This window comes from Squalius cephalus, assembly GCF_949319135.1.
Source record: "Squalius cephalus genome assembly, chromosome: 20".
Lineage (NCBI taxonomy): Eukaryota > Metazoa > Chordata > Actinopteri > Cypriniformes > Leuciscidae > Squalius > Squalius cephalus.
The window spans coordinates 17,590,226-17,606,960 of NC_137141.1; the positions used below are offsets into that span (position 1 = coordinate 17,590,226).

Sequence of the window (16,735 nt, forward strand, 5' to 3'; positions counted from 1 at the left end):
TCTGGCGTTCATGACTGTTTCAGGAAGCACGGAAGGGAGGGGGAGGGGACGGGATGAGGAGGAGGGAGGGTCGAGCTAGCCTCCCTTTTGTTTGACAATACTTTGAACGTCAACAAGAAGTGATGTCATCCAACATCGCTTAGAGCACCTTTAACTTGCAGGGTGCATATTGTCTCAGAACAGGGATGCATACTATCACACAAAGCAAAACATGACCCACAGATATGTCCATCTGGACAAACAACACAAAAGACATAATTATCTGTAAATACACAAATCTACCATGACCACTACGGTTCAACTAAAAAAATGAGTAAATGCTTGAACAAGCTGAGATATTTGCTTCATTACCACTTAAGAAAAAATACACAAAGCCAATACACAAAATAGGCATTTGCAGTGTGATCTTAAAGATCCATTTAATGCTTGTTTGGTTGTTTAAATAGGTTTGACTTATCTGCTATGCTGTGATGGATTCTCATGGATTTCAATGTAAACTTCTGTTCCAAATGTCTGAGCTGCATTAAAGATGACTGACCTTAATGAAGAAATTAATTTGTTGTTCATGAGGAACTCTCTCAGTCCTGTAAATCTGCCCTCGAGCTTGAGCAACCTCTGAAAAACACACAACACAAATTAAATGAGCAGATTTTAACGCAAGCTCTTCACAAGCTTTAGACCAGCCACTGCAAATGAGCTCATATAGCTAAAATTAACTGAAATTCTGATCACTTTAAGGAACACTTCACCCAAAAAACATTTTATCCACTGAAAATCTCTGTAGTAGCTCTCAAATCTAATTTGCAATAGTTATTTTAGTATTTTATATATTATAATAGTATTTATTTAGTAATTTTGTTATATGCTCTAAACATTTTTATTCTATTTATTTCATTTTCAGTAATTTTAGTACTTCAACAATCTAAATTTTATTTTAGTTAGAAAGATGGCAAGGCAATATTATATATTTTTTTAATAAAAATTTTCATCATTGTTATAAATAACATTGTTATTTATATTTTATTTTATTTCAATTAACAAAAACTATTTTTAATAGTATTAGTTAACAATAACACTGATTCTCACTTCTACATATTTTCCATAACATTTATATTTGAATATCAATTAAGGCCCTATGAATGCTAATGAGATTTGAAAGCCGTTTTAAAGTAAATATTGTTCTGTCCCTCACATAAAGCTAACATATTGCTTCAGGAGACTAACTTTATATTGATTTTTTTTTTTTTTATCTTGACAGATTCTGTCCACATCCAATTTAACAAAAAAGAGCTGTGTGAAAACTGCTTTTGCATTTCACAAAAAAAAAAGTGATATAGGTTTGGGAAGGCATGAGGATGATGACAGAATTTTCGGATTTGAGTAAAGTATCATTTTAACACCCCTTTCAGATCAGTGAGGCCTTGTAGTTAATGGGCGGTTATATAAAAAGACAGATGTGCAAATAAGTAATTGAAGAGAAGTGGAGTGGAAGAACAAGGGAGTGGGAGTGTGTGTGTGTGTGTGTGTGTGTGTGTGTGTGTGTGTGTGTGTGTGTGTGTGTGTGTGTGTGTGTGTGTGTGTGTGTGTGTGTGTGTGTGTCTAACCCAGCTCTAGTAGCTGCTCCTGGGCTTGCTCAGTGAGACAGAGGGCTTGTTGGAGCAGGCCATAAGCGAAGCGGCTTGCAATCGCTGGGGAATCAGCATCTGACACCTTTTTGTTCCTGTGCAGTGAGAGTCTAGTCAGTGAAAATGAAATGGACACTTCAAAGGCATCATGCTCATTCTAGTATCCAGTAGCAGGAAGGCACCCTTACCTCCTCACTGAGTACCCATTGATTTGGAAGAACTTGAGAACATCTTGAGCTTTTTCTCGGACTCGGTTCTTGTCTTTAACACTCAGAGCATCATAAGGTACAAGCAGAGGGTGACTGCCCCCTCCTGGACAAAAACAGCATCAGAATTAAGAGCCACAAAGGATTTTAGTCCTGACTCCTGCCAATTTGGCTTTAAGACAATTGCCATTGTTAAGAGTTAATAAATACAATACATTTTAATTAATTAAACTGCTGACAGTTATTAAATTAATTCCTACACGTAGCTTGTCCAAGGCACTGCTTTAGTAATTAGTACATATTATTACACAGCTGTCTAAAATATATGACTATGATTGTTCTAGAACAAATAGTTGTGTATAATGACTGCTAACAAGTTTATTTAAACACACACTCTACTAGTTTCATGTCTCCATTTTATTCCATTGTCTCTTTCTTCTTACATAACAAAGCAGTGTTTAATGTGCATTTATTTATTTAATGTGTAAAACTCTGTAATTGTTTTATATTTAATATTCTTTAATAAGCAGGATAGTGTCAACAATCAACTGGTCAGTGTAGCTAAACAAACCCCTTCAGGGAGCCGCTGGTGATTATTTTGCAACTAGCTCACTACATTATTCTTTACTTGAAAAGTAGATAAAATATTGAAGAACATGAGTACAAAAAGCGATATCAAAGGTTAAGAATTGCATTAGAAATACATTAAATATCTATCTATCTTTTTTTATGTTTTTGAGAGTCTCTAATGTTCACCAAGGCTATATTTATTTGATCAAAATAAAGCAAAAACAGTAATTTTGTGAATTTTCAGCATCATTACTCCAGTCTTCAGTGTCATATGATCCTTCAGAAATCATTCTAATATGCTGATTTGATGCTAAAAAACATTTCTTATTATTATTATTAAAAACAGTTGTGCTGCTTCTATTTGTGAAACCATAATACATAATTTATTAGGATTTTTTGATTAAAAGAAAGTTAAAAAGTACAGCATTTATTTCAAATAGAAATCTTTTGTAACATTATAAATGTATTTGTCAATTAAATGCATCCGTGCAGAATAAAAGTATTAATTTCTTAAAAAGACATATACCTGTACAGTGTACATTCACACCTCTTCACCTCAGCATTGCTATTTCACAGTGTCTTTTTTCTCTGTAAGACGCAGGTGGCTGCAGAAACCCTAATTTAATTTACTGTATCATCTCTCACAGCAGCCCATCAGTAACACACACCTTTACTCTCCAGTTCCTGCCGTTTCCTGGCTGCCCAGATGTGATGATAATTCTCAGCCAACTGCTCTGCCATAGCCTTCAACACCAGATTGAAAGTACAGTTATTTTTAATCCTGTTAATGAACAGAGCCGGCTGGCAGTGTGTATATATATATATATATATGTGTGTATGTGTGTATATATATATATATATATATATATATATATATACACACACACAAGTTATTCAAATAAAAGATGATTTATATTGTGTGGAATGGAATTCATTGAGGCTGCTTACATACTGATCCCAGGTAAGAGTGACACTGCTCGTATCCACAGGCTTTGGACTGAACGTGGAGGCTCCTTCAAAAGACAGCTATTAAAAGACAAAACACAACTTATGTTCTTCATAGAAACACAATGCATGTATCTGGTTTGATTATTAGCATTTGTCAAACCCAAGCAGAATCTATTTTGAATGCATCCCATGTTCTCTGAATAAGCAATGTCTTTTAAAAGCCTTACAGCTGTTAATCCAGTCTTGGAGAGCACATACTATTCTGAATCCCAATCACTGAATCCCAGTGTGTAATACAAAAAAGCTGTCAGTTCAATGCAAAAAGAATTCGCCTTGGTGAATGGTGGTCGTGGGGGGAAACGCACAATAGTGTGCTACTGAAATGCTAAAACACAGATATGAACACAATGAACATTATGGGGAAAAATTACACAAATGAAAACAATCATGTAATAATAATAATTATTCATAATATTATTTTAAAAACAATATTGTATTCATAATATTATTAGTATTTTTTCATATTGTATAAATTACATTTTATTCTGGTAAAAAAATTAATGTGACAGACACATTTCAGGCATGTAATGAGCTAAAGACAAAAAAGAAAGAAAACCTGACATCCCCTCCCAATTATTCTTATTAAAAATGAACAGTGCTGTGCTTTACTCTGAAACATGCAGCACTTCAGTCTTTCTATTTATATATTTATATAATTATATCATAACCATTGCGATTTGATGATCGCACTAAGCTAGATCACATTCTCACAACCATAGATTGCCAAAATTCATAAAAAAGTTGCCAGGAATCTGGCGAATAACACTGTTTCAACACAGATTTTATTTGTATTTGGCGCACTGAACCCTGGCTAACATGCTAAGGGTGTCCCACAGATGGCACTGCTGTAAAGAAGCAATACTTTTCAATTTACAAAATTCACGAGGGTCATACTTTTTTTAGGTCCGAAAATACAGAAATCCGTGTATTGGAAGGATTTTGTAAGCTTGTTTAAGCTTTTTATTAACATATTTCATTTTTCTAGTGCTCCAAACATGGACCAGCACTATTAAGATGCATATATTTCATCATCTCTTCTTTTTTTTTTTTATATAGTCCGGTTTGCTTATGGGTGCAATGACAAAATATCTTATTTAAAAAACTAAAACTTGAAAATTTAAGGAATAATGGATAGAAAAGTACAGAGAAAGCGCAATACCACACAATAGGCTTGGTGCGATAGTCTGTGTTACCGGTGTTACAAGGTGTTCAGCCGCAACACCGGTTACATTGCTTACACCGTTTTTATTTTTTATAGTAATACAAATCATTTAGAATTTAGTTAAAGAACAGACACTACAATTAAAAACTAACGTGTCAGCTCAATTCAGCGTGAGCTCACCGCCTTCACCGTCACATCCCTACCACACACTCTTCATCAGAGCTTTGCTGTCCTCTATGAAGGTGTCCATTACCAGTGTTGGGGGTAGCGCATTACAACGGGAGTTAAGTGATCAGATTACTTTTTTCATGTAACTAGTAAAGTAACACATACTTTTAAATTTACAACAAAATATCTGCATTACTTTTTTCAAGTAATTAACGCATGTTACTTTGTTTTCCCATTTATTGGCTGACACCGCTCCTGTGCCCATGTTGAGAGAAATCGGGAGTAAGTGCATTGTCGTTGTGTGTGCCGTGTAAACATGATGGTTATTGTAGTTCAAGACTTCAAAAGTGAAAGTGAAATGCTAACGCTGAATATTATGCGAACCTGCAATAATTAAATGTTAACTAATAAAATATACTTTATGTATTTAATCTCACTTTAATAACCAATGTCTTTTCTGCTGATATTTGATGATCCATTTCAACCATACTAATAAGCAAAAATGACCTTAGTTATAAATCACATTTGAACTTTCTTCTCCTGAGTCCTATTCTTCTGCAATCCAGAATAGCAGCACAGCTGAAAGGTTTGTTTGAGCTTCATGTACAGGTGTGAATTTGCATTTCCTTCAGCCTGAGGCTAATTCATTTCATCAACTATTCCCAACACTGTCCATTACCTTGCCAGACTGCGAGATCCTCCTAGCTGGGTTGTGAAAGCCTTGTGACTCCCCCTCATTGATCCTCTCAATAGTCCAGCCCAAGAACAGCATGCATTTCACCGTCTCTTTAATGACCCCTCGATAACCTTCTTTATCCTAAAATACAGAGCAACCTCAATGTGAGAAAATAAACTGCATGTTGCCTGTTTAAATTTATTTGAAAAATACTGAAAATCTGGTGGTGTTGCTTGTAATGTGTGTGCATGCATTGTGTAAGAGGGAGGGTGAACTACCTTCTCAGATAGAGCTCTGTAAGGTTTTAGGAGTGGATGAACTTTAGCACTCTCAGAAAGCTGTTCTCCATGAACCCAACCGTTACCAAACTGGAAAAGAACCATCAAACACAAATGGCTTTAAAACTGCAGATTTCCCAAAGTTTTCACTATATTAATGGTTATTATCATCAAGTGAATTCCTGCAATAAGTAAAGAAACGTATTACCTTGTCCATTGACCATTTCTCATGTGTATGTTCAGCGTATTTGTTCACCACAAACTCAAGCCTCTCTGGGATTGTCACACTATAAATGCATGAAAAAAAATAGATTATTATTCATCACATATCAAATAAACGCAATACACTTTTCAGAAATAGATAAAGTGAACTTCTAAAATAAGTGCTCATGGTCAATTAGATCAAGCTCAAGCATGTTTATTTGCCCTGGTTAGGCATGTGTCATGGCCCTTTTAAGTCAATAAAAGTCTTACTTTGAGGTGTCCAGGGGTCGAGGACAAAACCGTCTCTCTGAATCCATCGCTAAGTGTCTCGCTTGTCCGCCGGTGCAGCTCGGGTCAAGGTGGTCGGGAGGAATCGCCCCAGCAACTGCACTGAGACAACCGAGGGCCAGTTTGAACAGGTCTGCATCGTAACACTGTGGAAAAGATTGAAAAATTAACATTTTAACTGTAAAATTCAAATGAAATTCAAATGTTAGAACCGACATTCTATCCATAAGACACTACTTAGGAGCAATGCATTGTATGGTCACATGGTTCATGGCATATTTGTAATATAAACTGAGTGCAATGAAAGAGTGTTTTCTGTCTTTTCTCACTTTTTTGGCAAGAGCACTGAATATACCCCAAAACAGCCTCCTGGTCAGACGAAGTTCTTCCTCTGAGGCGGAGCCAAAGCCACCCCATCCATCATTCAGACAGTAGTACTTCCTGCTCTGCTCATAATGATTGGTCAACAGCTGGGAGAGGAAGTGACCACAATGATAAGTAAAATTATGAATACCTGATTTATCTTTAAATATTTTTTGATTGAATGCTTTGTTTTTTATATTTTCTCTATAGACCTTAAGTGGCATCTTGGAGTTTTCTGACAGTTGAGGGACGTCAAACACAAGATTACGCAGCAGAAATTGCAGCATGGAGGGATTCAGTTTTCTGTGGGAACGAAGTTGCACACATGCAGTTAAAAAAAATAAGAATGGATTATAAATATACAAACCCATAAAATATAAAATTGCTTTTACAGTAAATGACAGATCTCAAAGTCAGTCCTACAAGAGCAAGAACAGGCAGACAAAGATACAGTGACTCCACATTTAATGGCCTATTATTTGCAGAAATCCTTAAAACAGTCACTCTATCTTGACTTTTACTAAATAATAAGATCAACAGAAAAAGAAACAATGTCTAACATCCTCACCCGCACACTGCCAGCAGACAGTCCTGTATGGCATCTCTCTGGGCCTTGGTCAGTCCGCTGGCTTTAGAGAGGCTGTAGACACCCTCCAGAAGCCCATCCACCAGCCTGGTCCATAGAGATGAGGAGTCACACAGGAGAGAGGAATACTTACTCAGCAGTGGCAGCATGGCCACACATATGTATCGATTGAGGGCCAAGGCCATATCTGTTCCACCTAACCCCGTCTGCAGAGAAAGATATATATATATATATATATATATATATATATATATATATATATATATATATATAAAAAAAATATATATATATATATATATATATAAATTAAACAAAATTAATACTTTTATTCATCAAGAATGAATTAAATTGATCAAAAGAGACAGTTAAGACTTTTACATTGTTACCAAAAATGTGTATTTCTAACAAATGGTGTTCTTTTGAACTTTCTGTTCATCAAGTCCTGAAGCAAAGTGCATCAATATTAAGCAGCATACCTGTTTTTAACATTGATTATAATAAAAATGTTTCTTTAGCATTAAATCAGCATATTAGAATGATTTCTGAAGGACCATGTGACAGACTGCTAAAAATTCAGCAACGTTTTTTAAATTTTAAATTCAATTTTAAATTCACAATATTAGTGTTTTACAGCATTTTTTATTAAATAAATGCAGCCTGGGTAACTTCATTCAAAACCATTCAAATCTTTTGAACGGTAGTGTATATATCCACAACACTTGGGGTGAATTTCATCAATTACTATGTTGCAAATGTATTCATGGATTACAATGTTACTTAAATTACGAGACTTAAATTTCAATTAATGGTTTCTAGTCTATGCATGTTGAGTTCTGTGTATTGTCAATGTCTTCAGTTTTGCAATTACCAGACACACACGCCAATGGTATGGCCTGTTTTAGGGGTGGTTGTACTTTATATGATATTTTCTTTTTCTGTTGCATTCAGGCAGAGCTGTTGAAACATGTAGAACAGACAGAGCTGCTTGAATATGTAGAATTAAGACTGCAAGCCTTTAAGACCCCATTAACCTTTATTTTGGCGTACATTGCAGGGTTCAAGCCTTAATTAGGGGAGTCAGAACTCCCAAATGTAAGATTTTCAGTAAATAAACGCATTCAATTTCAGGTTTGTTCCTCACATTAAACTTTGACTTTAAAAGACTTGAATACAGCACATGAGTTCATGGGATGATAATATGGGTTTAAAACAACAATGACAATATTCAAATTCAAATTACGTTATCCATGTTAACAGCCGCTTGCAGGTCCGGCAGAAAACCATACTCCAGTAAATGTAGCAAGAACTGCTGGTCCTGAACTCCGTAGACTCGGTCCAAAAACAGCACCATGGCTGCTTTGTGATCCGGACAAAAGATCCGAGACATGTCTGGCTCGATCACTACATCATCTGAGTATAACAAGCACAAAATATTTTCCACCTCCAATTAATCACATTTAGACTTCAAATAACTGACTACATAACTTTGCCAGCAACTCCAACCTAAATATGCGTAGTTTATTTAAAAACGGAGCTCAGGCTCTCTCATTACACTGACCCCAGTTTTTAACAATCAAATAGATTTAGAAAGATAAATCAATAGTCTTGAAAAGAATGATTTCACATCGTGAATGTATATTTTACTTAAGTTTGCAAGTCAACAAACACCAACACACCCACACGCACCTGTGTTTATAATTGGTAAATTAAAAGGAATATTTATGATGCCCTCCAGATCCTCTCTGGGAACGAGAGACCTCAAGATTGCCCTGAATCGGATGGCCTCACCTTTCCCCGCTTCTATGAGCTGCAAGGCCACATACGCACACAACAGAGACAACCATTAGCAAACCTTGAAGAACCTTTCAAAGCTTTAATGAAAACTGACATGGCCTTAAAAAGTAGATAAAACCAATTAGCCCTTTCCAACTCATTCCTTCAAACACATCATGAGGCTCTTATCTAACTTTCCCTGCGGGTTTCCCGAAACACTTACATGTGTTTCAGGGGCGCAGCGACCCAACAGATCGATCAGAGCAGAGTAGAAGGTCATTATGGCGTGTCCCATGTGGATGACATCGTCATCTTCATCATCAAGCGTGTCACTAAGAGTGCAGGTCAGAATGAGACACGGCTATGAGCGAGAATGAGAAAAACAAGACCGAATAAAACTGAAACGCAACACTCACAGAGTCCGGTTGGAACTGTGTGCACTGATTCCATCCTGCTGGTGGGAAATTCTGATGGCTTCCTCCATGGTTGCTAGAAGACCATTTCCCCCCTCCCCTCGAAGAGCGGGGCCAAAGCACTCAGGCCGGCGAATCAGAAGCCTCACCACCACATAGGCGTTCTCCTCAACACTCTCACCTGTATGAGGAGAACAGGTAATCAAAACCAACCGGAGGCGCTTAATTAGGTGTCACCAGGTCAGGATTCCAGATTAAAACTAATCATTACCATTGCAAAATACTGCAAAGCGCAGGAAGTCCAGGTAACGTTCTCCCTCTACAGGATTCCATCCAATATCAGGGTATCCTTTGGAGACCAGCAGAGCACAACTACACAAACCACAACCTCCCAAATACTGCACAACCTGTACGAACACATTCAGAAAGACCAGACCAGTTCAATATCACCAAAAGTCAGAAGGGATGTAGAAGAGAGAAAAAGCAATCCGTCAGTGAGACTTACTTTCTCCAGATCCGCCTCTGTGAGAGCAAGTGCCAGCTCGTTGTTGTCCATGACAGAAGCGGCCGCCACATCCAGAGGAGTCGATCCTCTCATTGAAGGAGACGCTGATAAGAAAAAAAAACATTACATTTACTTTGTCTACTTCTGTAAAAATGTTCAAGTTGAAAGTTATTTACGGGTTAAACCAGATCAGTATCAGTATGAACATACCAAGTCCAACATTGCTATTGTCCAGCAGGTAGCTGAGATGATCAAACATGGCTTTCTGGTTATGGCGACTGATTCGACAGAAATAACACAGGAAACGACAGCAGTGTGCAACCATCTTAGGGAACATGATTTCCTTAATGAGGCAAGAGAATCAGAGTTATCAGAGGACCCCACTGGAGTGAATAAAGTAAAACATTCAACTTAATCTAATGATTAGGTTAAATTATGCAACTGACATCTGACTACTGAACAATAATGAACACATAAGCTGATAATCACTGAAAGTAATTGTTAGTACAATTACCTTGGATTCTCTAGCACCAAGGACGTTCACCATAACTTCCATGACGGTTTCATGCATCCCCAGAGCTCTCATCAGATTAGGATGCTGGTAGAAAACTTTATTGTTCATGATGTCACTACACAAGAAAAAACTTAGGTCTCAAATAAAGGATAAACTGGCTTGGACATAGCAGTCCATAAAAAACAGGGGGGATGAAAACTTTGAGATATATATATATGTGTGTGTGTGTGTGTGTGTGTGTGTGTGTGTGTAGTTGTGCTTAATCATGAAAACACACTACCGTTCATAGTTTGGGGTTGGTAAGATTTCTTTAATGTTTTTTTAAAAAAACATTAAAGACATTAAAGACATAAAAGACATAAAAACATTAAAGACATAAAAAAAACATTTAATGTTTTTTTTCTGCTCACCTAGACTGCATTTATTTGATTAAAAAAAAAAACAGTAAAAACAGTAATATTGCGATATATTTATTACAATTTAAAATGAATGTTTTCTGTTTTAATGTATTTTAAAACGTCATTTATTCCTGTGGTGACCAAGCTTAATTAGCAAGCATTATTTCAGTCTTCAATGTCACATGATCCCTCAGAAATCTTTCTAATATGCTGATTTGGTGTTCCACCGACACTTTTACTATCAATGGTAAAAAACAGTTGAGCTGCTTAAAATTTTTGTGGAAACTGAAAAAAACAGGATTGTTTGATTTATTTGAAAAAGAAATTAACATAGAAACATTGCTTAACTTAATGCATCCTTGCTGAATAAAATGTATTCCTATCAAAACAAATCTTGACCCCAAACCTTTGAACGGTAGTGTATGTTAATGTCTTTTAAATCACATATTATATTGCCATAGTTAAAACGGTCAACTTATACATTTCTCTTTCCTTTGGGTTTTATAATGATTACCAAGAAGGTTGCAACTCTCATGCTATTTGAAAAGGTCAAGTGACAATAGAGTGAAACATTTGGCGCTGCATAGTGCCTAGTGTTTTGCTTACTATTAAAAAAAAAAAAAAAACGGCTATCGTCTCTCACCCCAGTCCTCTAATCATAAGTTCCTCTTCTTCTTTGCCCATCCTGGCTGTGAGCAATGAACGAATGCATGCTAGAGCCCACTGTAGGTTAAGAGCGTCTTCCACAGATGCCTGGCTGATACAGTAAGCCTTCTGTAGTGGAGCAGACATCTGGCCATCCAGCCCAGCATACTGTTGTAGCAGCAGGCTGAAAACAGCACGCACCAGATCGGGGTCTTCAATCGTCCCCTCTTGGGCCCAGTGCATCATGGTCTCTGATATCAGCTGCTGCAGAGAGACTAGAACGGGAGAGGTCTGTTTTTAGCTTAGAATCACTGTACCTGTACAGTTTTACAAGTAATAGAATCAAGAGGATATATTAACACAAATCATAACAAAAGAGACTGGTAGTGTTTCTGACCCGGTTTGTTCACAATCTCCTCAAGCAGACCAGACATTCTCCTCTTTAAATGAATTATTTTATCCACTAGGCCTTGGAGGTGATTCCTGATTGATACGTCTTCCTCATTCTCATTCTCTGAATCACTGTCTATCTTAATTCCTGAATTAAACAGATAAAAATGACATGGGAATAAATGCTTCACGTATGAGAGGTCATGATGCCAGCTGATGACAAAACAATTATGGCATTGGTGGGTCACCTACCACAGTGGGTCATTAGATCCTGATGGAATTCCCACATCAAATCTTGGATGTCCTCTGGGCACGGACAATCCTGACACTCCTCGCGGAAGCTCAACATCGTGTTCATCTGAATGGAGAAAAAAAACTGCATGAAATGAAAATTCACACCAATTTTCATATGCTGAATTTCTCCAGTCATTTTGTCTGTTTAAACCCGTGCCTTTCTTACAACTGACTGAAAGCTTGCCTTCAGATCTGCCTCTATCCAATAAACAACTAATGGATAGAACCATGTTCCCACCCTAAATCTTTTCTAAATCTAAATCTTTCACTCAGATGCAAAAGAAAAGATCTGTCGCTACTTACATTACAACATGACTTTAAAAAAATAAAACTAACTAAAGTAACTCAACCTTATGACATTCCAAGCCTGTATGACTTTCCTCTGCACAACACAAAATAAAATATCCTAAAAAAAAAACTTTCATTTTATGGGACATTTTCCAAAATATCTTCATTTGTGTTCCTCAGAAGAAAGTAAGTCATACAGGTTTGGAATGACAAGAATGTGAATAGATGATGTATGGCATCTAATCCAGTTATCCTATGACCTCTGACCTGTTCCTGAGGGGGGGAACGGAACTCTTTAGTTTTGCGCGCAGTGAGGGCAGCAGACATGTTGAGCGCATCCATAACTTCATTGTACCGGAAACGCTGGTTGTCCTGGAGGCGACCAACAAAGTCACCTGAGAATGACATCACAGCTTCTACTCTGTGACGCACCTGGCAGTCACACAAGTACTTCAGAAGGTGGCACACCTGATGATGAGAAAGAAAATGAATATATAACTTTATTCCAAAAGTATGGAAAATGTAAGATTTTTTTTATGTTTTTGAAAGAAGTCTCTGATACTCTGAAATATCATTACAATTTAAATAGCTTTCTATTTGAATACATTTTAAAATGTAATTTATTCCTGTGATGGCAAAGATTAATTTTTAGCATCATTTCTCCAGTCTTCAGTGTCACATGATCCTTCAGATCATGCTGATTTGATGCTCAAAAAATATTTCTTATTATTATCAATGTTCAAAACAGTTAAAAAAATATATCAAACAGCAAAATATCAATACAGCAAAAATCTGTTTTCCTTTAAATTTCTTATAATATTTCGCAATATTCAAGTTTTTACTGTATTTTTGATCAAATAAATGTAGCCTTGGTGAGCATAAGAGCCTTCTTTCAAAAATATAAGACAAACTCTATTGTAAACTTTTGATCGGATAATGTACAAAAATGACAAAATTTAAATTTTTGGGTGAATGACCTCTATAAATGATTTGTGCCAACCTGTAATTTGACAGCTTCTGGAAGCTTCATCTGAAGAAGACTTTGCCGAGAGACATTATTCTCCCAATCTCTACCCTCTATTTCCTGTCTTTCTCCATCACTCTCTTCAAGTTCATCCATCTCCTCTGTTTTACATGTTCCTCTCATGTATCTGACTGGCAGGATGAGACTGAACACGGCCTCCAGATCTGTCCCCTGATACACACCCATCATCAGGAGTGTGTGAAGTAAACCGAGCAGAGGAACCAGCAGGAGCTCTATGCTGCCCCCTGCAGGATCCCTCACACCCTGCCCAACTGCTATCACTGCCTCCTTCAGCATTGCAATGACAACAGCCTTTAATACATCCAATGGGAACTCTGGGCTGTCTTGGCGCAAATTACTCCACAAAGCCCCATCGTTATCTCCTTCCATCACATCTATTTTATAAGCCCTAATGAAGCAAGGTGATGTGAAGCGCATTCTTGGCCGCAAGGAAGTGCTGAAGTCACTTCCTGGGAATCTTTGCACTTTCCTGTCATTTCTGAAAAGCGTAATAGACTGCGTGGCATCCGTTATGGGCACAATGTATTCATGGTTCATTGCCTGCCTGGCACTGGCATGAGCAGCGAGGTGGGTGTTGATGAGGAGGTTGTAGTAACTTCTCCGCAGGTGACCTGGCATTCTAGAGCACTGCAAGGCGAACAAGAGTTGTGATTGGTCCACATGGCTGCAGAGGGCGTGGCTTACATGTGTGTTTCCATGAGCTGAAAGGGCTGAGTAGAGGCGAAGGGTGTGGTCATGGAACTTCAGGAGATCACGCAGTTCGGACAGTTCCAGAATGTCCACACACCTGAAAGAGGGAGAAGTAATAATCATGGAACTAGAAAAAAACAAAAAAAATATTTTATAGTTTGTTTTTCCACTTTAGTTTTATTTAACAAAAGTGTTTTTATAGAACTGCATTTTTAAACGGCAGATTTTAGGGTGGGAAAACGCTGTAATTCAGATAAAATAAATAAATGCAGATCATACAAAACAGGCCAAAGGTCAAGCAGGGAAAAGTAGAGGTTATCAGGAAAAAAAAAAAAAATCTACAAAATATGCCACAAACCAATTACATTTAGTTAATTGTCATGTTAAAAATTTAAATGTACCAAATTGAAATTCAAACCTATAAAATATAATTTTGTTAATTGTCGGTCACATTCACGTTCAGTTTAATTTGTCTTTCATTTTCATGGACTCTTACCCTTTGTCCCAATGTCCATACTATCCATCCTAAATAGTATGTGAGATTAAAATAAGTGCATCCCAAGCATAGTATGTTGAAAAGAGTATGTCAAAAGTCCCCAGATGGTCTACTTCTACTATTTCCAGTAGATTTTCGAGGTGTGGATCCGTGCACACTCTAAAGGCTAATATTGCGCTTAGGAGGAGGATTAAGTTCAGAACTACAAACACGAGTAAAATGTGTTAAAAAACTACAAAACATGGCGGATATGCGCGAGAGATGAGAGGTTTAGATAAAGGTTTGAGTGACAATTAATAATCGAAGTTTAACCTGATAAAAAATATTTATTTACGGTAATGTTATCCGTGTTATATTCACCTTCACCAGCCCTTCGCCCGTCTCCTGAACCTCCTCCTCAATCATGTTACGACGCAAGGCCTTGCCTTTCCAGAGGGGGGTGTTCGGTCACATTCATATTCAGAATAGCTTGTCTTTGTTTCATTTTCATGGAATCTTAGTTTGCTTATGGCTTCCTGTTTCCTTGTTTATTACCATGGTTATTGATTTAACGATCACACCTGTTTGTATTCTGTTCATTATCCCTGTGAAGTCCCTCAGTTTGGTTTGTTCATTTGTCTGGTATTATTTGTGCTACACACTCTGTTTCGTGGACTCTTGCTTTTGTATGTACCTGAGTGGATTCTGTGTAATAAATTTAATTCATTTCATTAATCTTCATTGGAAACTAAGACTAAACTAAGTTGTCATGGTTGAAAGTTTTAATTTAGACAATTCAAATGAATATGCCACAAAATAGTTAAATGTCACATCTAAAATTCGAATTGACAAAATTCTAATCGTTTCAGTAATATTTCTAGCTCTATAGATAAAAATGGCAAAAAAAAAAGTTTTTAAATGTATACGTCAGCAGCAACTTGACACCTCCAAAGTGACCTCTGACCTGCTATCCTCAGGTATATACAGGGTCATGATCTGTCGGATCTGAGTGCAGCGAGCTCTCCAGCCATTTCTCTCCTCCAGACGGGTCAATTCCACAGGCTGAGAGTGGTCGGGTACTCGTGTCCACCGCATAGGCGTTAAGTGTTGAACACACAGTCTGGGAGGGCACTGAGGTCTTGCATTTCTTCTTTCGCTCCAAAAAACTCCCGCTGATAGTGGCATCACATTCTGTGAGCAACATTACAAATATAAACTGCAGCAAATATTATAGGAAAACTATATAGATACAAAGTTATTTGATGTTTTATTTGTTAAGTGCAGATCAATAGTGAAATACTTTTTTCTGGGCATTCTGATATAATATATCATCATATAATATAATATAAATTAATAATAAAGGGAAAGAATACAAATAACTGCACAGTGACATAAAATCTAAATATATGATATCTTAATTATGATGCGAAATGCATATTTGTATATTTGTGTATGGAGCTATTAGAGTGCACAAGAAAGTCTAATTTGATATTGATCTGTAATCTTGTGCTGATTTAAGACAAGCTCAGCCAAAATGGATGTGTTGCAGCCCATTTTAAGAAGACTGATACTGCATTCAAGGTTTTTATTTATTAATGCCAAAGGAGGCATTGCTGGCAATTGGATTCTTTTAAAGCTTGCAAGGACATCCATTAGGCTGAAAGAAGCACCTTTTCACAGATTTATTTGGTCTGGCCATGGAGAACAGAACTGATGCATTGGGTGTACCTTGATACGTCCCAGCTCAAACTGGAAGACATCAGGACTGGTGGGTTTAGCAAATACAGCAGGGAAGAGCTTGGTGCCAGGTTCCACCTACAAATGGAGAGAAATAGCTGAACTCAAACTAAAATTTACACATATCTAAACGTATGAATGAGGACAATTTACAGTTTTTTACAATCACTTTGTTACTATTTTTAGAACCTTGATGTAATTTTTCACAACTCTAGACACAAAACTCACAACCAATGATCAAAATGCACATTTTTCAAAACTCTAACCCTTTTCTCAATTGCTTGGATACAATACACATAAAACTTAGATCATTTGTTCATTCAACAAAAATCACCTGTTCAATATGACACAACTTAACATCAAAGTACTACTATTTCAAAAGGCAATTCACACATTACATTTCAAATGAGTGTCTATTCATTTCCTTACAATGA

General features: G+C 36.9%; 1 protein-coding gene across 1 annotated transcript in view; it reads right to left on the reverse strand.

The window, feature by feature from the left end:
• The window catches only part of ryr2b (ryanodine receptor 2b (cardiac)), a 64,825-nt gene that overhangs the window by 31,906 nt on the left and 16,184 nt on the right, over nucleotides 1-16,735 (reverse strand). The window contains exons 33-59 of the mRNA XM_079854126.1: nucleotides 16,293-16,379; nucleotides 15,529-15,755; nucleotides 13,355-14,186; nucleotides 12,622-12,822; nucleotides 12,025-12,130; nucleotides 11,780-11,920; nucleotides 11,381-11,657; nucleotides 10,340-10,454; nucleotides 10,036-10,168; nucleotides 9,826-9,929; nucleotides 9,592-9,727; nucleotides 9,324-9,501; nucleotides 9,131-9,239; nucleotides 8,821-8,941; nucleotides 8,375-8,544; nucleotides 7,117-7,340; nucleotides 6,761-6,851; nucleotides 6,515-6,655; nucleotides 6,168-6,331; nucleotides 5,902-5,980; nucleotides 5,694-5,783; nucleotides 5,419-5,556; nucleotides 3,350-3,427; nucleotides 3,070-3,145; nucleotides 1,814-1,937; nucleotides 1,605-1,720; nucleotides 539-615 (exon numbers count right to left, since the gene is read on the reverse strand). Of these exons, the coding sequence (XP_079710252.1) occupies nucleotides 539-615; nucleotides 1,605-1,720; nucleotides 1,814-1,937; nucleotides 3,070-3,145; nucleotides 3,350-3,427; nucleotides 5,419-5,556; nucleotides 5,694-5,783; nucleotides 5,902-5,980; nucleotides 6,168-6,331; nucleotides 6,515-6,655; nucleotides 6,761-6,851; nucleotides 7,117-7,340; nucleotides 8,375-8,544; nucleotides 8,821-8,941; nucleotides 9,131-9,239; nucleotides 9,324-9,501; nucleotides 9,592-9,727; nucleotides 9,826-9,929; nucleotides 10,036-10,168; nucleotides 10,340-10,454; nucleotides 11,381-11,657; nucleotides 11,780-11,920; nucleotides 12,025-12,130; nucleotides 12,622-12,822; nucleotides 13,355-14,186; nucleotides 15,529-15,755; nucleotides 16,293-16,379 (4,335 nt within the window). The remainder of the gene's footprint in view (nucleotides 1-538; nucleotides 616-1,604; nucleotides 1,721-1,813; nucleotides 1,938-3,069; nucleotides 3,146-3,349; nucleotides 3,428-5,418; nucleotides 5,557-5,693; nucleotides 5,784-5,901; nucleotides 5,981-6,167; nucleotides 6,332-6,514; nucleotides 6,656-6,760; nucleotides 6,852-7,116; nucleotides 7,341-8,374; nucleotides 8,545-8,820; nucleotides 8,942-9,130; nucleotides 9,240-9,323; nucleotides 9,502-9,591; nucleotides 9,728-9,825; nucleotides 9,930-10,035; nucleotides 10,169-10,339; nucleotides 10,455-11,380; nucleotides 11,658-11,779; nucleotides 11,921-12,024; nucleotides 12,131-12,621; nucleotides 12,823-13,354; nucleotides 14,187-15,528; nucleotides 15,756-16,292; nucleotides 16,380-16,735) is intronic.